At 39.4% G+C, this 20,815-nt stretch overlaps 2 protein-coding genes across 2 annotated transcripts; one reads left to right on the forward strand and one right to left on the reverse strand.

The window, feature by feature from the left end:
* The first annotated feature begins 5,713 nt into the window (after window positions 1-5,713).
* On the forward strand, window positions 5,714-6,601 carry LOC140765031 (mitogen-activated protein kinase kinase kinase 20-like). The gene has a single exon (XM_073103947.1). It carries the CDS (start codon window positions 5,714-5,716, stop codon window positions 6,599-6,601), a length of 888 nt encoding a protein of 295 aa, XP_072960048.1.
* A 1,236-nt stretch (window positions 6,602-7,837) lies between these two features.
* On the reverse strand, window positions 7,838-8,812 carry LOC140765032 (mitogen-activated protein kinase kinase kinase 20-like). The gene has a single exon (XM_073103948.1). It carries the CDS (start codon window positions 8,810-8,812, stop codon window positions 7,838-7,840), a length of 975 nt encoding a protein of 324 aa, XP_072960049.1.
* Window positions 8,813-20,815: the final 12,003 nt, after the last annotated feature.

The raw sequence follows: 20,815 nt of genomic DNA on the forward strand, positions 1-20,815 counted from the left end.
GGGGTGGCTCGACAGTCGAGGGAGATTAGAAGCAAGGAGAAACCTTGCCAACGGTAGAGGTGGAAGGATGGTGAAGAGGGAGGAGGGAGGAGTCTAGAGAGAAAATAGGAGGTAAGAAATCAAGAATCCAATAGCAATATAAAGTTGGGTGCCAATAGCTAACAAGTCCTAAAACAATATGAAACCCTAACAAACCAACTAAACCAGTATTCCCTATCTTCTCCGAATACCTTTTGGATTAAGTTTTCATTTCGTCATAGATATATTCCGAATGTGGAGAAGTTATGAATATAAAAGTTGTAGATCTAGAGGTTATAGACCTTATCCAACTAGTTTGATATTATTTGGATATGTGTCGAATATTTTACAAATATTTTTCCGAAACTGCGCAGAGCTTGATTTAGCTAATTAGATAAAATCCTAACTAAATGTATCATGCGATGATAGGGAAAATAGAAGAAGAGTGATAGGCCGATTGACGGGGTTAGAGATGACATAACTATGGAAGGAAGGAACAAGGGAGAAGGAGAGGAGAATATTTGTGGAAGAAAATTCATTAGATAACCACAATAAGGTTGTCTTCCACTCAAAGAGGGATTCTCCTACCTCGACAATGGCATCTCAACTGTGCTACAAGATCAAGTGACCATCATCCTTCCCAATTTCATCCATTGATCAAGGCTGCGGAGAATTGCAAGCACAAGACCAGACCAAGATGGAACGATATTTGAGGAAGTTCAAAGATGCTCCTTACAAGGTGGAGGACATGCTGAACTTAAACAATACTAACTACCCAAGGAGAAGTTGCATGACCTCCACTTTCATCGCGCACTTAAACCTTTCAAGAAACTTGCAAGAAAGTTAAAAAGTTGGCTGTCCATTTTACCCCTCAAAAGATTGAGCTAATAAGTCTGAAAAGGTTGGAAGAAATTGTTTTCTCCTTTGCCTCTCTTTCAAGGTAATTGGGTACGGAAATATTTATAAAACCTAAAGAAAAATATCAAGAGAATGAGGTGTCGTCTCATCCTAGTAATTATGTCTTGAAAGAATTTCCGATTAAGCTAGTTTGCATTGTGAATGACTCATTTACTTAAATACAGTAAATATGATAAATAAATAATGTAGATTCAATTATTAGTTTTGTTCCATACTAGACAAATGAATATGAAAATCACTAAGCTACGAGGCTTATATGTGTGGATTCCATTCGAGAAACATTCATCCAAATTAAGATAAGTAGGTTTCCTTCTTGGATATTTAGATATCTCTGAGATTTTTATCTGTCAGAAACTTATATGTGATTTTGTTTATGAACTTGTCATTACATGACATGCTTCTTCAAAGGCTGGATGCTACGGGTTTCCCCTTTGATAGCGTTAACGAGTTGGATGGCACCTAGCTTTAGTTTGTTATCAACCTCATCCTTGCTTTTGTTGACCTACACAACACTTCTTCCTCTTCTTAGTAATTTGCACTGCGTAGTACATAGCAAATTATTTTACCTTTAGTTTGTGACAAACTCATGTCACTGTTCCAGGAAGATACTGCTCGTCCAATCTCCCCCGGCATTAATTTAGTCTTGCTTTGAAGGCTTCATCTTTGAGGAGTTATTGCTTTGCTTGTACTTTGCCAGTTGTTTAGTGATGGTGAGGCAACATTTAGGTTTCTTCTCAGCTTGTCCGACTATTGATGAAGTAGAAACTGTAATTGTCCTTCGTCGTGTTGAATATCAACAACATTAAACGGGTGAACTCTTTGATGTAGTCTTTGAATGTTTTATTTGTTTTAATTTTCGTAGATCCTCATGAGGAACTCTACATTTGTAGGGTAGAACAGAGTTTTCAACTCTCAGTTCAAGTCCTCTCAAGATTAGATAATATAAAGACCCTTCTCGACTTCCACGTAACATTGATGCCACCATAGCCTAGCATCGTCCTAGAAGTACATGGTTGCAACCTAGATTAGATCATATTCATCTTCAAACCTCTGTGCTTTTCAAAAGTACCGGTCCCAAAAGAAAATCCCAACTTCATCGGTCCTAAAAGAAATTCCCAACTTTTTTAGGTCTCTTGCACCTTTGAAGTGTTTGGGCTTAATTATTCACATCTTTGGTGTGCTTCTCATTGAATTATCACTATGTGCTACTTCATTTTCAGGGAGGACAACTTGAGTTTTGAGTTCATCAATTCTTTAGCCCACACTTTTTCTAGGTGGTTGCTGTCTACAATAGATTTCACATCGACGCATAAGTGTAGTCCTAAACTCAAAGATTTGAGCTTTGAAGCATCTATAGCGACATGGATGCTTTTGTAATAGCCTTTATGTTCTCGATGCACGTGAGCTCTTCTTCTTTCGTTTTTTTTTTTTTTTGACAAATATTCGTAGGCAGATGATTCATTAAGCTTCAAGTAGTAGTTACAACATGATAGAAAATATAAGAATGGGAGATAGGACTACATCTAGAACTAAGCTCCACTCTTGGCTAAAATATAGACCGACCAACAATTAATCCAGAGTATCAATATATAATATACAAGTACTCATGCAGAAAAAAGAGAGGGGATAGGACATCGTCCATAGAGCAAGCCTCTCTCTTGGTCTACCAAGATTGCCCCGCATAAGAGAAATAGCTGCAAGAAACTTTGACTCAAAGCGCTTCTCAACAAAAGGTCGGCATCCTAAGACTTTCACAGGTCAAAATAGATCCAACACGCATGGAGGTCGACCAAACCAACCAAATAAACTCTGATCAAAATACCATACCAAATTCTGCCCTTAATGGAACCCTACTCAATAGCGGACCCCAACACGACGGCAATGCAATCATCCAATGACTACCATGGCAGGTTCACCACCAATAGTAGTTGCAGCAGAGGAGGCTTGGCAAGGGGTGACGTGAGGCGGGGCGAGGGATGGCGGCGGCGTAGGGAGGCCGACTAGGTCGCAGCTTGGAGCTCCGACAAGCCAGAGGCGACAATGACCACCGCGGCACGAGGGCGACAGCGAAGATGGATCATGGGCCATAGAAACCATAGGAGGGGCCAAGAATTTCTATTAGTAGAGATTGGAGGGGGGGATGATTGGAATGGAGGTAGCACTACTAAGTATGAAATTCTGACGCAGGGGGAGTGAGGAGAGGGCGAAGTGAGATTCCAACAAAGATGGGGCGAGGAGAGGGTGGAGTGAGATTCCGGTGAATGGGGCAAGGAGAAGGCAGAGCAAGAGATTGGGGAAGTTAGAGGAGGAGGTCCAGAGTAGGAGGAGGTGACAGGCCTAACCTATGCGGCTCAGCACCACCACCCACTTATTCAGCTAAACCCTAACGCGACGAGGAGGGAGAGAAAGGAAGTGGAAACACAAAAAGAAAAGATGGAGGGAAGAGAAAAGCCTTGCGGGAGAAAGCCTCTCCCCTCCCTTAAACCAGCTAGACGAGGGAGAGGAGAGAAGGTCGGCGAGAAGAACCCCTTAGGCGAGGGGGAGAAGACAGTGACCAAGCCCTAGCAAACTTTAGACATTGTTATGAGCTAAAGTTCAAGAGAATCAAGTAACCCATGAGAGCCCTTCTTTAGATGACCACTTTGGAGTGCTTAAGGAAAACCTTGGACACATGTAGGATTGGCTAGAGCATTATTGATGTCAACAATTTTAGACCTATTACTCTTAATGATTGTCTCGCTTTGAAACTAATTGTTAGAAAATAGGAAAAATACCCTCCTTTCTAATCCATGTAACACCCAATTCTCTGGAGAGAAATAAGTTAGCATTCATAAACACTTAACCAAAAAAAAAGTAAGAGATGGAATGGGATCCTAACTAAGATACCTTTATAGAAGGGGTTACCTTGGGAGTGCCCCGCATAGATTTGGGGCAAGCTTCATTTTGGACTGCTTTGGGAATTCAATTGCATGTTGCAATGATCTTCTGAGTTTTGGGGCATTTTTGTAACTGTAAAGGTAAGGGTGAGGGTAGAAATATTCTAATTCCTTTCAAGCAATTTCAAAGCACTCCTCATCTAAACTTGAGTGACCTTATTATGACAAATTTAATTACGCTCATAGACACATGAATCTATTGAGCAGATGGGCACTCAATGCATTAATTTGAAAATTACTTATTTAAAATCTTAAAGTGTTTGAAAATTTTAAAGATAATTTTAATTGAGTTAGAGAATTGGTAGAAAATAACTAATTTTTTTAGTGCAAATTTTCACTTCAAATAAGTACGAGAGAGGTAAGGTTTTGGCATCCATTTTATAAATTACACATTTCTATTAACTTATATATATATCTACTTTATTTTTAACTAATCACCACGAAATTAATCATCGGTGAATTGGGAGATTATTTTTAAATGAAAATTTTTTTTCATAGAAATTAAGTTTTTCCTTGCTATAAGAAAATATATATTGAAGATTTTATATCATTAGATGTATCCCTTTTGAGAAAAACAACTAAAACTTGATATATTAACAACCAATTTATAATTAAAAAGAATAACATTTAGCACTTAAGAACAATTAGCCGATTTAGATTAATAGAAATATGTTAACTATATACAAGGCTTATATACAAGGCTTAATACTCAACCTTTATAAAATTAGAAATTCATAGGCAGCGAGGTTAATAATAATTCAGTTCTAACAAAATTAAGAGAAATTGATTAAAAAAATCTTGCATTTTACCTTTAATTCTTGGTTTGTACCATAGCATATAAGTATTTATCATTCCAACCTTGCATTTGAGTTTAATCATAAAAAACACCAAATGTTAATTTTCTTAACTAAAGATAATCAAATACATTAGTTAACTTTATACATGTAAAATTACTAAACTACCTAATTCTGATCCAAAAAGACTTTCTTGTCCCTACATAAATTATTAAAATTAGTTTAATCTCTCCAATATTATATGCAATAACATTTGGGGTTTATATATCTTATTTTATGCAAGATAAAATTATTAATAGATATTTCATACTCTAAACTTAAAAAGGGAGGAAATTTTAGTTATTTATATATGTTTATTAATTTTAATCAAGAAATGTTTATAATATTGTGAAAGTTTTGGAGACAATTATGCAAAAATCTGTTTTATTATAATATGTTTCATGAGTTCATCTTTATAGAATTAATTGTAATTGGATTAAAAGAAAAAGAAATGCCGTGCATATTCGTAGAGTACTAATCAGGATTAGGATTAGGTTAGGATTCATGCCTATATAAAGAACCCATGTATAGAAGGTAGGTTCAGAGGAGAGTAAACAAGTAATTACTAATTAGTTAGCTGTGGCTTGGACAAAGCATAATAATAATGTTATCTTGGGATATTCTGCTTAACTTCATATATAATGACTCCGTACTCTTAGCTGGTTGAAGCATAGCAATTTTATTCAATCATGCCTCCGCCGTAATCATATATAATGTGGATAAAGATTTTAGTTATTTACGTATATATGTAAACTTCTAATAATAGTATATTTGAAATATTTCGTGGCAATTATGTAAAAATTCTCCATATTATAGTTTATTTTATGAGTTGATTTTTGTAGAATGAATTTTAATTGGATGAAAAGAAAAGGAAAAAAGAAATGCCGTTGCAATTCGAATACGAATCAGATTAGGATTAGATTTGGGATTCCTGCCTATTTAGAGAATCTAGGTAGGTTTAGAGGAGAGATCGGATAAAGAAATTAGTACTAGACAGAGGAGTTAGCTATGGATTCGACCGAGTGGAAGATAGGCGCGGTGCTAGGGAGGGGAACCAGCGCAACGGTGAGACTCGCCATATACGGCGGCGGCAAGGACGACGAGTCAATCGCAGCCAAGTTGATGGCCGTGAAGTCCGCAAAATCTAGTTATTCTTCCATGCTGAAGCGAGAGAGGCAAATCTTGGAAGAACTTGATGGCTGCTCTCAAATCGTTCACTGCTACGGCGACGATCTCAGCGTGAACAAATACGGCAAACCGGTGTACAGCATCTTCCTCGAGTACGCCCCTTCGCAGAGCCTCTCCGACTGCATGAAGTCCTCCAAGTCTGCTTTCCCGGAGAGCCAAGTGAGACGCCTCACCCTATCCATGCTCAAAGGTTTGGTGCACATACACAGCAAGGGCTACGTCCACTGCGACATCAAGCCGCAAAACATCCTGTTATGGAGCTCTGTTGAGGTGAAGATTATAGACTTCGGGTGGGCGAGGAGGTCGGGGAAGAGATCGCGTGGCACGTCGACGATCAGAGGCACGCCACTCTACGTTGCTCCGGAGGGTCCAGCACGCAACGTGTATGAGAAACCCGCGGATATATGGTGTCTCGGGTGCACCGTCTTCGAGATGCTGACCGGAAATCCTGCGAGGTGGGTGCCAGACAATGCAGATATGCCGACGTTGTTGCTTCAAATCGGGTGTGGTGGTTTGATGAGGAGGATACCGGAGACGATATCGAAGGAGGGGAAGGACTTCTTGAGGATGTGTCTGTTGAGGGAGCCGGAGAGACGGTGGACAGCGGAGATGTTGTTGAATCATCCCTTCGTCTCCTCAGGCTCAGCAAAGCATAGGTCGCCGCCGCTGTCGCGGTCGCCGTGCATCCTGCCTCCTGGCTCATGTTAGACGATGTGTAGGCGTAGCTACTGATGGGTTGTCATCAAGATAATTAGTTTTTGATGGCATCTCGGTTGCATTACCTTCCACCCCGACCGAGCTTAATCTTTGAAAATGATATATTTGAGGACATTGTTGTTATATACCATATTGATGTAATTGAGTTTGTAAAATAGTGCGGTGAATTAATATTGTACCGCTGGGTTGATGTAATTAACACTCTTATTCAACAAGATTTTCTATGAATACACACTTACTTCTTGGTCATGACTTTCTTTTTTATTTATTTTTTAATTTGGGTATCTGTGAAGATAGGGATAATAGAAATTTGTTTATGGTTTATATAGGTAGTTGAGTCCGGTGGGCATCAAGTGCGTTCATCTATCGTCTTCACCTCGAGTGTGTGATTTGAAACATGATATTTCCTTTTTCTGATATTGTTCTCAGTCAATTAAATGCATAAATGAAATTGTCATAATAACTGTAGCTTCAAATTATAAAGTTTTATATAACCCTTCTAACATAGATACTAAAATATTTTTAAAACAAGAATAACATTGTAGATATGGAGAAGAAATCCCTTATGCATTAATCCGGACTAAGAAATCAAGAAATCGTCTAATTACAACAGTCTTTTTATATTTTCTTCCTTCTCATATATTCACTCTACTTGACTTAAAATGATGTAGCCAATTAGGAACAAGTCCACATGAGAACTAGACTTTAGTAAACCCAACACCATAACATAACTCAAGATCAAATCAATGAAATATCACCCTTAACGCCCCCATCTTGCTTGGGAGACCTTTAAACCAATATATATATCAGGAATTAAATTACATTTGCCTGAAAGCTAGCTAGAAACGACCAATTAATTAAAAGTAGTGAACCGGAACTTAGCAGTTCATGAGAAGAACTTATACTCAACTAGATAATGCATGCGTGATATCTAATATTTTACAAACTATAATTATCCAAGATAATTTGCAAATTATGTACATATATATATATACAGATCGAATCTGTCTAAATTGTAACAGTGAAATAAATTCGTGACCAACAAAAGAACGTGTATTCATAGAAAATCTTGATCAACAAATTAATGTACATATAACAGAACATCTCAATTAAGGGGCTCTCATATCTACCAACTTGTAATATATCTACAAAACATACAACAAATTAAACGATGGGCAAATGATATACATTCGTCCTCCAGATTAAAGAATTAAACTATGGATCAGGCTATACAAAGCCACTCAGCGGAGTTGCCACTCTACTAAACTTATCTCCCCCATGCTTCGAACCATCGGAATTACGCTCGTGGAAGACCGAGCATTGCATCAATAGCGAAGATGCCTCCATCGGCCTCAAACCATCAGCCGAGACGAACGGATGCTCCAACAGCATCTCAGCCGTCCATCGCCTCTCCGGCTCGTTCTCCAAACACCTCCTCAAGAAATCCTTCCCCTCCTCCGACACCGCCTCTGGTATCTCCGCCGACAGATCCCCGCGCCCAATCTGAAACAACATGGCGGGCAGCTCCATGTTGCCCGGGAGCTTCCGCGCCGGCTCCCCGGTCAACATCTCGACGACGGTGCACCCGAGCGACCAAATATCCGCTGGCTTCTCGTACTCGTTGCGCTTCACGCCCTCGGGGGCCACGTAGAGCGGGGTGCCTCTGATCAAGATGCCATGAGACCTCTCTCCGGACCTCTTCGCCAGCCCGAAGTCGGTTATCTTCACCTCGTCGGAGCTCCACACTAAGACGTTATGCGGCTTGATGTCGCAGTGCACGTAGCCCTTGCGGTGTATATGCTCCAAACCCTTGAGTAGGGATAGGGTGAAGCGTCTCACTTGGCTCTCCGACAAGGCGTATGAGCCGGCGGCGGCTGCGGACTTCATGCAGTCGTAGAGACTTCCAGAAGGAGCGTAATCCAGGAAAATGCTGTAGGCCTCCTCGCCGAATTCGTCGACGGCGTGATCGTCGCCGAAGCAGCGAATGATTTCAAAGCAGCCGTCGAGATCTTCCAAGATTTGCTTCTCTCGCTTTAGCACGGAGGATGAATTGGAAGATGTCGAGGACTTCATGGCCATCAACTTGACAGGAACCAAGTCCCCGTCGCCGCCGTCGTCGTCGTCAACGAACATTGCCAAGCTGACTGTTGAAGTGCTTCCACTCCCCAGCATTGCACCTCTCTTCCATTTCGTCGAAACCATTGCTAACTACCAACTAACTCTTCTCTCCTCCAGTCTTATACTAGCATCAAATCCTAATCCGAATTGGACGGATTTCCGCGTCGTCTTCTGTTTTCCGCGTATGTGCAGTTATCCGATGGTAATATAACTAAATTTTCTTCACAAATAATAAGAGATAAGTAATAAAACCGTTATGCACATAAAATCTCCGCCGTTGGAAATCTAACTTCCCACAGCCACTCGGAAAGCTACTTGGCAGTTACTATTCTCCTACCGTAACTATAATTAACTCGACAAGCGTACTGTAGCTATCGCATCAGCCGATTATTCTTTTAAAAGGAATTTTTATCTATTAATAAATCAAGGGATGCAATAGAAAATTAGAAAGTGAGAGAGGGTAGTTAGGATTTAAAAAAATGGTTGACCTCTCCGTACATCTATAATTAATTTAATACTTTTATTTTTATTTACTTGTAATATTACTTCCTACTTTAATACGAGGCTCCACCTAGTGTTACTATTAGGCCTTGCTGATCTATCTATACTCTTTTTAAACTTATCTTTAGGTATAAAGACATAAATAGTCTCTTAAAATGATCACGTTCAATACCAGTTATGTGATACGATTCGATCCATATTGGCTCCATATGGGACATTGGGTTCATGGAAATGAGTCTATTTATCTTAGTAAGTAGAATCAATAAAATCTATTTTTGTCAGGGTGCGTTTGAATACAAAGACCGCGTTCGAACGGGGCCGTTCGAACGCCTGCATCATATTTACATCGACAAAAAACGGAGTTAGCGCGTTCGAATGGAAACAGGCGCGTTCGAACGCCTACATCACGTTCGCATCGATAGAGAACGAAATTGGCGCGTTCAAACGCACCGCGACGAAAGTATGGATTCAATTAAGGATGTTAGGGTTGTTTGTGGTGTTTTTCTGTTAATTATGGAGTTTTTAGGGTGAGCCTCTTTATATATGTAGAGGAACTCTAATTGAGATTGTTCTTATCTGGATTGGAATTGGTTTTAGTCTCATCTTCTTCTCTCTTGACTCTGGCCATTGGCGCCCTCTCCCACCTCCTTCCTTCCACTGCCCAAGTCTTTGGTCGGCCTCTTCCGACCTCTAACCTCCCTCTTCCACAACAACTTCTCCCATTTCACACCAAGAACTAACCCTAGCATCCATCTAGTCTTCCTTGAAAAAACTCATGAACAGATCTGAAGTGTACTTTCCACCATTATCTGATCTGAGCTTCTTTATCTTCTTGCCAATCTGATTCTCAATCATCTTTTTCCAATTCTAAAAATTTCAAACACTTGGTTCTTATGGTGCATTGTGTACATCCAAGACCTTCAAGAATAGTCATTTACAAAGGTGACGAACCAGTGCTTTCCTCCCAATGAGGCCTTCAGGGTATGCTTCTAAATATCTATGTGAATGTAATCCAAAATCCCCTTGGTCCGGTGTACAGCAGTGGTAAATTTAACTCTAGTTTGTTTGTCCAAAACATAATGTTTGCAAAATTCCAGTTTGAGGCTCTTCACACCCTTTAGCAAATCTTGACTTGATAGGCTTTGCAAAGCTTTCTGTCCTGGGTGCCCCAACCTCATGTGCCATAGTTTAGAAGAGTCTACCTCACTAACAGAGTTATTTGAGACGGCCGCTACTCTTCCCAAATCCATAGAGCCTTGTAAGAAGTACAGATTGCTTCTTCTTATGCTCTTCATCACCACCAGTGCCCCTAAGGTCACCTTCATACTCCACCCTTTAAAGTAACAGTGAAGCCATCTGATTCCAAAACCCCAAAGAAGATGAGGTTCTTCTTCAAATTCAGTATGTATCGGATTTCAATTAGCTCTTGACGGACCCATCTTGGAGCTTCAGACGAATAGTGCCAATGCCTTCAGCTCTACAATGGCTATCATTACCCATAAACACAACTCCGCCGGAGATTTTCTCAAAAGTGGAGAACCAACTCCGGTTTGGACACATATAGTATGTTCAACCAGAGTCCAAGATCCATTCATCCGTGCTACATGCAAGAGCCGAGCCTACCAAGGCGCTTTTCGAGTCCTCATCATCCGAACGTGACATAATTGTCTTTTGGGGTTTTTTGTCCTTGTTCTTCAAAACAGGACAATCCTTCTTCCAATGCCCTTTATTGCGGCAATAGGAATATTGGTCTTTGGCAATTGACTTCCTATCTGAGGATGCACCCCTTGACTTTGAGAAGGATTTGCCTCCATTCCCAAATTTCTATTTTCTGATCCACTCCTTACCATCAATGCATTAGATGATGACTCATTAGTAGCTTGCTTGTCCAATTTCTGGTACTCATTGTTAATCAATACATTTGCAATATCATCATAATGAATCGAATCATTTCCATACAGTAGGGTAGTGATGAGGTGGTCATAAGTATCCGGTAAGGAATTCAACAATACCAATGCCTTGTCCTTATCCGAAATTTCAACATCCAAGTTTTGCAAGTCTGCAAGTAACTTGTTGAAGGCATTCAAATATTTCACCATCGGTGTTTCCATCTTGTATTGAAATCTGAAAAACTTCTTCTTCAAATAGAGCCGGTTCTCAATGCTCTTGGTCATGAATTTGTCTTCCAATTTCTTCCACAAACTCTTTGCCGAGTTCTCCTTCATCACAAAGTACTTTTGGTCCTTTGCTAGACAAAGCCGAATAGTGCTACATGCCTGCCTATTCAATTTCTCCCATTCCTTCTCGGATACATCTTCGAGTTTCTCCTCCAAGGTCATGTCCAATTCTTATTGGAATAAAACATCCATAACTTCACATTACCACATTCCAAAGTTGTTGGTGCCATCAAACTTCTCAACTTTAAACTTTACATTTGAGATAAGTTTGCCCGAATTGGATGATTCCTCCATTTTGCCAAAATTTCTTTAATTTCTCACTATTTCCAAATTCAATAGCCTATGTTTGAAACCAATAGCTCTGACACCAATTTGTTGTGCAAAATACCCAAATGGGTGAAGGAAGTGGAAGCAAGACCTTCACCCCCAAATAGCTCAAATGGGAATAGTGAAAGAAAACCAATGCAATGCTTGGAAAAAATCCAAAGAGAGGTTAATGGTGATAGAAAAAGCCCTAAGCAAGTTCTAAACATGGATTAACACACTAATACAAGCAATCACCAACAATGGAAACAATGGAGACAATAGAGAGAGAGACAATATTTACGTAGTTCAGCGATGTGCCTACGTTCACGGGAGGAGCAATCTTCTTTACTATACAAATTCCTCACTTACAAAGAGTTTAACAACTCAAATCACTCTCAATACAATGGTGGCTCAACCATCATAAATGTTCTTCCAACTACCAATCCTAAAAAACCCTCTTTAGTATTTATAGTCAGGTTCATATTTGGAGATTTTCTATGTTGCATTTGAACGCTGGGGGGAGGGGGGCGCATTCGAACGCACCCAATATCAATACAGTAGAACTAAAGGGGCGTTTGAACGCAGGAGGGGGCCGTTTGAACACTTGCAGAAACAGCTACTCTCGGGTAGGCCCGCGTTCGAACGCGGCTGGGCCGTTCGAATGCCTGCAGAAAGTCGCTCTCAGGTTGTCTCGCGTCTTAACGCAGTTGGGCCATTCGAACGTTTGCAGAAAAGTCTGCTCTCGGGTTGGCTTACGTTCGAATGCGACTAGGTCATTCGAACGCTTGCATCACAGACTACTCTCTGTCTAGAGCATGCATTCGAACGCCCCTAGGGCCCATTCGAACGCGCGGCACAGAAATGCTGATACATCCTGAAAATTTGCTAAAACTGAATTTGAGCCAATTTTTAACACTCTTCGCCCGCCCGAAGTCGGTTATCTTCACGTCATCGGAGCTCCACGCCAAGACGTTATGCGGCTTGATGTTACAGTGCATGTAGCCCTTACGGTGTATGTGCGCTAAACCCTTGAGTAGGGATAGAGTGAAGCGTCTCACTTGGCTCTCCAAGAAGCATCTGAGCTGGCGGCAACGGCAGCGGCGGACTTCATGTAGTCGTAGAGACTTCAAGCAAGAGCATAATCCAAGAAAATGATGTAGGCCTCCCCACCGAATTCGTCGATGGTGTGAATGTTGCCGAAGCGACGAACAATTTCGGAGCAGCCGTCGCCGTCGAGATCTTCCAAGATTTGCTTCTCTCACTTCAGCACGAAGGATGAATTAGAAGATGTCCAGGACTTCATGGCCATCAACTTGACAGGAACTGAGTCCCCGTCGCCGCCATCTTCGTCGTCAGCAAACATTGCCCAGCTAACGGTTGAAGTGCTTCCACTCCCTAGCATTGCACCCCTCTAAACAATTGGTAACTACCAACTAACTCCTCTCCTCCAGTCTTATAGTAGCATCAAATCCTAATCCGAGTTCCACTTGTATAGGACGGATTTCTGCGTCGTATTCTTTTTTCCACATATTTGCATGTTTTTGCCGTTATTCGATGGTAATGTAACTAAATTTTCTTCACAAATAATAAGAGATAAATAATAAAACCGTTATGCACATAAAATATCCGCCGTTGGAAATCTACTTCTCGCTTGATTTGACTTTATTAATTGACATGGAAATCTAACTTCCTACTGCCACACGGAAAGCTACTTGGCAGTTACTATTCTCCGACCATACCTATAATTAACTCGACAGGCGTACTGTAGCTATAGCATCAACTGATTATTCATTTAAAAGGAATTTTAATCTATTAATAAATCAAGGGATGCAATAGAAAATTAGGAAGTGAGAGGGAGTAGTTAGGATTTTAAAAAATGGTTGACCTCTCCGTACATCTATAATTAATTTAAGGCTTTTATTTTTATTTACTTGTAATATTACTTCCTACTCTAATAGGAAGCTCCACCTACTGTTACTATTAGTAGGCCTTCAAAGCCCATGGAATTGTGAGGCTCGTGGGCTCGACTCGAGCTCTAAATCAGCCAAGCCGAGCTAGCACTAGCTCGCTCGGCTTGATCATACTTAATTATATATATAGTATTATTTAGAACCATTGGATCTAAGATGCAACTGTTGATATGATATATATATATAAATATGGAGAAAGCCCTAGCTTTCTCTCCAAACCTATTGCTCATCAGTCATCATGCTTGGCACCGCCCAAAGCCCTAAACCCTCCACCAGCTTCTCCGGCCGCCAAAGGTGACCATCGCTTTCTTCTCCACCGAGGCACCGACCAATGGTGATCATCTCTATCTTCGTCGTCGAGGTGTTGACGGCAAATCCTCTCTAGTCTCCACCGGACCATCGAAACCCCATCTTCACCACTAAGGCAACATTGGCGGCGAGTCGACGACCATGTCCTTCTTCACCACCCACCCTCTTCTCCATCAGCTTCTCCAGCCACCAAAAGTGACCATCGCCTTCTTCACCACCAAGGCACCGATTGATGACGATCATCTCTATCTTCACTGCTGAGGCATCGACAGTCAATCCTCTCTAGTCTCCAACGGATCATCTCTATCTTCACCATTGAGGTGACACCAACAGCGAGTCGACGACCATCTCTTTCTTACCACCAATGGCAACCACTTCTATCTTTATCGTCGATTCCAAATCCATCTCATCCTCCAGGCCTACACCATTCAAGGTTTGTTAATAATTTTTTTTATTTTAAGAAATGCAATGGAAAATTTGGAGGATCTGATTGCTAATTTGATAGGGTCCTCACTTGATCATTTAATTTAATGTGAGGTGAAATGATTTGTGATCCATTGCTCAAACTAGGACAGTGAATTTTTTATACAGTTTGATCTAATGTTTAATAAATTTCATGTATGTTTATCGATATAGACCATGGGTCGAATCATGTATTGTTAATGGTTAATTACTTCTTTAGTCCCCTAAGATGAACAAATCTCAGCTTCTTTTGTCATGAATTTGCTAAATTTATAAATATAATCTTGATTATTCCAACTGCAAAACATTTGTAATTCTATATGTATTTTATATTTTTGCAGTCTGATTGATTATAGTTTGATGTAATGTTTAATAAATTCCATGTATGTTTATTGAAATAGACTATGGGTTAGTCAAATAATGTGTTGTTAATGGTTAATTACTTCTTTCATCCCCTAAGATGAACAAATCTTAGCTTCTTTTATCATGAATTTGCTAGATTTATAAATATAATCTTGGTTATTCTAAATGCAGAACATATGTATGTATTTTATATTTCTTTTTATCTATTTTGAATTTTATATTTGTTTTTATCTAGCCTGTATGTATGAACATCTATTTTTCGTGTGAGACAGTGATTAAATTTTGTTCACCAAGACAGTGAATTACTATCATATTTTCTTCATGTATATTTTATTAAAAGTTTTGTTACTTTCTTAGATGTCTAGTATTCTTTATTCATCTGAACAATCTGTGGCCTCTCCAGTTGAACTTGAAAAATATCTAAATAGTGAAAATGTGGAAACAGAAAAAGTGCAACTAGAAAATGATGAGCTATCTAGGAACATAATTCTAATGTATCAAATATGACATTAAACATATCAAGGTTTCAATCTTCAAATAATAAGAGACCTATTAAGTTAGAGTTAGAGATAAATTTGTAGGAGCCAAATAAACATATGATCCTAGCACTTTTGATATATTAAATTAGTGGAAAATTAATATACTGAAATTTTCTATTATGTCTAAGATGGCTCGTGATATTTTTTCTATACTGATCACTACAAGAGCATCAAAGTCTGACTTTTAGTGCTAGAGGGAGAGTGTTAGATGATTATCAAAGTTATTTGACTCCAAAGGCAGTGGAAGCTTTGGTTTGCACTTGGAATTAGATTAGAACAACTCTAAAGACAATGAAATGTCCATACATAAGTTTACTATAAATTAGTAATTTAATTTTCTTTATTTTTGTCATTATAACTTACAACAAAAAGTTAAACCTTTTTTCACGAAGAATAGATTGAAGAAGAGGATCTCCATATTGACTTACTAGATTATTCATCACATGTCTAGTATTAGTGTATTACTATTGGTATTCATTGAACTTTACTAATGTTAATAATTTTGTAGTAGTATTAATTTTTTTTGACTAACTTTTTTTTAATTACTTGTAGAGAAAGATGGCACTACTAATCAAGGTTTATTAGTGGCAATCATGGAGTATAAATGTGTAATGGAGCCTTGCTTGTTTTGTAGTCCTTGTGGAAAATTTTTGAATTATCATTTACTTGTAATCTTCGTGGGGATAATATTTAAGTGATCAATTACTTGTACTTATAATCTTTGTGGGGATAATTTCAAATATTCATTTGCTTGTAAGTTGTAACCCTTGTGGGGGATATTATTACTTTTGTTGGTTTTTATTTATTAGTTCTATAATCTTTGTAGGAATATGTTTTACTTGTTATTTGCAGGTAACTAGGTAAGTGATCAGTGGTTTTAATTTATTTTTTTTTACTTATCATTATAACTTTGTTTCAAGCTTCAATTTAAAATTTTAAAGTGAGTTATTTTTCCTCATATTTAACTATAGAGACCATGATGAATATACCCAGCCCATTCAACCATGACTCGAGACTCATCGAGCTGGGCTCGAGTCGAGCCGAACTAAATTTCTCCAGCTTGAGGCTCATCGAGCTGGGTTCGAGTCGAGCCGAGCTAAATTTCTCCATCTCAAATCGAGCTCGAGCCGAGCTTGAGCCAGAGTAAATATGCTATCGAGCCAAGCCGAGCTGGGTCCAGCTCGCTCAAGCTCGGCTCATATAGAGCATCTCCAACACTAGCCAAAAATGGAGCAAGAGCTCGGTGCACTCCAATGCACCGGGCTCCACATATATTAAAATAATAATATAATATATATTATTATATTAGCTATTTTAAATTAGTTAATAGGCCATCTTAGCATTATTATTTTTTAATAAAAAATATATGGTTAGAAAACTCTCATCGAGATCTTTAAAATAAGACTAATATTAAATAGTTTTAGAAGTAATTTTAAATTACTAATTTTTTAATTAAATGTATCGAAATTATATTACACGAAATAAGCATTACATGTCATTAACTAAAAATATCAAAATTATATTATACAAAATAAGATGAAATTAACCAAACATAATAAAAACAATAGATGTTTAATATTCTAGTAAGTCATCTCCGTAGCCACCGGTTCCGTTTCCGTAGCCACTTTCTTTTTTTGACCAAATTATCTAATGTATTTTAATTTTTAATATTTACATTGGGAATAATTTTGAGTAATTATATTTTAGGACACATAATTTATTAGACTCATTTTTATAAATAATAAATAATAAAAAATTTAAAATTTAAATTAACTCAAAAATAATTTAATATTATACTCGTTTTTATAAATAATAAAAAATTTAAATTTAAATTCACTCAAAAATAATTTAATATTAGACTCATTTTAAAAGTCTCGATGAGACCTTTCTAATGGTATTATTTTTATTAAAAACCGATTAATAAAACTAATTATATACTCAATTTAACTAACTAAATTATTTAATAAAGGATACAAATAGAATTAAAATTCTTGAATATAATAATTATTGGGTAATTTTAGTATTTTCAAAAGGTTGAAATGACAAATGGAGTCGAGCTCCATTTTCATGGTGGGGCTCCAAATTTGGAGCCCCACTATTCCTAGCTCTAAATTTGGAGCTAGTTTTAGAGCCTCATTGGAGCTCAATCGGACTCTAAATTTGAAATTTGTCTAGTTGGGTTTTTGCTTGAAGAAATGAAATTTTTTATTGGGAGGGCATTCGAATGTAGTGGATTGCGTTCGAACGGGCCATGCGATAATTGAAACGGTGATATGATTCGGACTTCACCGATGTCATCTTGAGCAAGGATACACCTTATGAGTGTCTTTTCTTATTGTGTTAGTGTTTTATTCAAAGAAAAAAAAAGATTTCTGTAGGTTGCGTTCAAATGCTAGTGAGTGTGTTCGAACGCACTTGCAAACGCCTGTAGGCGTTCACAAATACAGAAAACACATTTGGTGCGTTCAAACGTGTTCAACCCTATTCGAATGTGGTCGGCAAAAATCCACTATTTCTATAGTTAATAATAATCATTTTTGAAATATTTGGTTAGCCTCTTAAGGTGTGGATGGCAACCAAAAAGGGGATTATCAAGGAATTGAGTTTTTGCCCTAAGCTTCTTCTTCTTCTTCTCTCTCGTTCCCTTATCCCATGGCTCTGCCGCCTCTAGCCTCCCTCTACTGGCCACTCACCTTAATCCCTTAGGGGCGGCCCACTCCTCCCCCTTCTTCAGAACTCTATACTTTCGCCCAAACTCTTTCCACTATACATAGTCCTTCAACCACCACTTTCCTTGCCAGTGCCACCCTATTACCACCGGCCTACCACCTCCATAATCCACCTAAGGTCCTGTGCCCCCATCCACGAATCCAAAGAACAAACTTCCTGATGTCTGCCCACTTATCTGAAGATATCTCCGGATCTCACTACCCGATTCACCTGAAATTAGATTCATTGGAAAGCTCTTTTCTAGGGCTACGATCTATCAAAATTTAACATTGATTTGATGGCTATATTTCTGAGAATCCTCTTATAGAGTTCAATGCAAGATCTTGTCCAGATCTGAAAATGGGATAGATCAAACCTTAATCTAGGGGTGATCATATCAAAAGTGGTATCAGAGCCATCATTTCTCGAACACGCACTTCCTATGATAACAACTAGAGCCATGGCTACATGGCAAAACAAGGAGGACGAGATTTCCCTAATGAAGGAGAGGGAAATGCCTACAGGAACTTCCAACTACGGAATCGCCCGACTAAATTTGAATATGAAAGAGCCTAGCGTTTAAGCCATGATTTGATCTCTTTCTGAACAGATGACCATCAATAATCAAATGATGATGGAGATGATGCGGGAAATACGGGCGATAAGAGAAGCAATGGTGATCGAAAATGCACTGACGTCTCCCCGACGTGAGTTTACCACCATGAACCCGCCACCATCGGTTTAAAACCTTCACCAGCAAGAACCCCTGTAGCCAAAACCCTATGGGCAGAGACCAGCAAGGATGGTTCCACCAGGCCAAGTTGCGGGTGAGCCCATTCGTCGAGCAAACCTAAATGGAGATCATCTTGGAGGTCTAGACCCTTGGGCGGAGCAAGACAAATTAGAATAGCGTCGAGTTAACATAAACGGAAGGAGGGATCATCAACCATTCATGATGCATCCTTTTTAGGTTATATAAGGGCTTGGATATGATACAGACCGAGACAATGGTATCTGTGGGCGAACCGTGCATCTCGACTTTCCGAAGTTCAAAGGCGGCGATCTGATTGATTATATATAGGGCGAAACAATTTTTCATGTACTAAGGTACAGCGGAAGAGTATAAGGTGATGCTTGTAAGCTTCCATCTTAAAGATGTGGCATTTTATTGGGTTTAGGTAGCCAATGCGCGTGATACATTTAAAAGTTGAGCCGATTTCTTCACCGATATCCCGCGACGATTTGGAGCGTCGCAGTATGAAGACTTCGATGCTCTCCTCTCAAAGACTGTACAAAGGACCATAGTTGGAGTATACAAAGAAGAATTTGAGAGAATAAGTAGCCGTTGCCAACCTCCTTGGACTGATCAACAAATTCGCAGCACTTTCATCTCAGGACTCTGGGGAGACATACAAGCTGACTCGAGGGCTTTAAGTACTAGAACCTTAAAAGAGGCCTTCGAGGATGCGGTACTAATGGAAGACAAGCATTGAGCAACAAGGATGCACATCAAACATAATTGGACAAGCCAAAATAGCTGCAATTCGGTTCGGCCTACCATAGCGGTAGGAAATGCAGCCGGCATACCAAGAGCTGCTGCTGCAATGGTGCCTCCTCGGACATCCCTAAGGCCCTCCCATGATGTGAAGTATGCACCTAGAGGTCTGGTTCTAGCACTCATACTTGCTCAAGTGAAGGAGTGGAGAGCCAAAGGTCTTTGCTTTCGCTATGATAAAAAGTTCATACCTGGACATCACTGAGCCAAACCGATGGAATTGGTGATGCTAATAGATGGATTGGAGGAAGCTGAGGATGAGGTTACAGCTGAAGATAAGAATGTGGCTGAACAGCAAGGAGTAGTGGGGGAGTAGCCCGTGGAAGACATTATGGCCGAAATCTCTCTCCACGTCTATTCCGGGACAACTGCATCAAAGACCTTGTGGGTGAATGGTGTAGTCAAGAAGACCATAGTGAAAATCCTGATCGACACTGGGTTTACTCACAACTTCATTGACAAGAGGCTTCATAGGAAGATTGGGCTCGAGTCGAAACCCACAGACGGGTTCGATTTGATGATCGAAGATAGCACCACATTGTGGGCTAATTTTATTTGTAGAGGTATGGAGTTAAAGGTGCATGGCCAAACTTTCACATTAAATCTTTATTCGTTGACCTTGTGGGGTGCCGACATCGTCTTGGAGACTCAATGACTTTAAAGCTTAGGGCCCGTAATAATTGATTTTACAAACCTCACACTTATATTTCGAAGGAATTGTTAGAGTGTGCTATTGAATAGAAATCAGCCGCGGCAAGGACCAATGTTGCAAACACTATTTGGACTTCCATGTGGAAGGGACCGAGCTCTACTCTTGCAAATGGCTATTGTTGAACCAAAACACCCACCATCCAATGCAACATCCGCTGACATGAAGGAGCTGCTGCAAGAAGTCAGTGACCTCTTTGAGGAGCCACGAGGATTGTCATCGACTCATCACCATGACCACCGAATTTAGATTATCTCAGAGGCTGAACTAGCCAATGTTCGGTCATATCGATACCCATATGTCCAGAATGAGAAGATCATCAAATTGATGGTGGAGATGCTAGAATTAGAGATCATTCAGCTGAGTAGGAGTGCCTACTCATCGTCGGTGCTGCTGATTCAAAAGAAAGATAGGAGTTGGCAGTTTTGCGTTGATTATTGAACCTTGAATGCAATCACCATCAAAGACTGGTACTCAATACTGGTGA

The sequence above is a fragment of the Typha angustifolia genome, chromosome 8 (assembly GCF_048772165.1).
Source record: "Typha angustifolia cultivar Huaian chromosome 8, ASM4877216v1, whole genome shotgun sequence".
In the NCBI taxonomy this organism is placed as follows: domain Eukaryota; kingdom Viridiplantae; phylum Streptophyta; class Magnoliopsida; order Poales; family Typhaceae; genus Typha; species Typha angustifolia.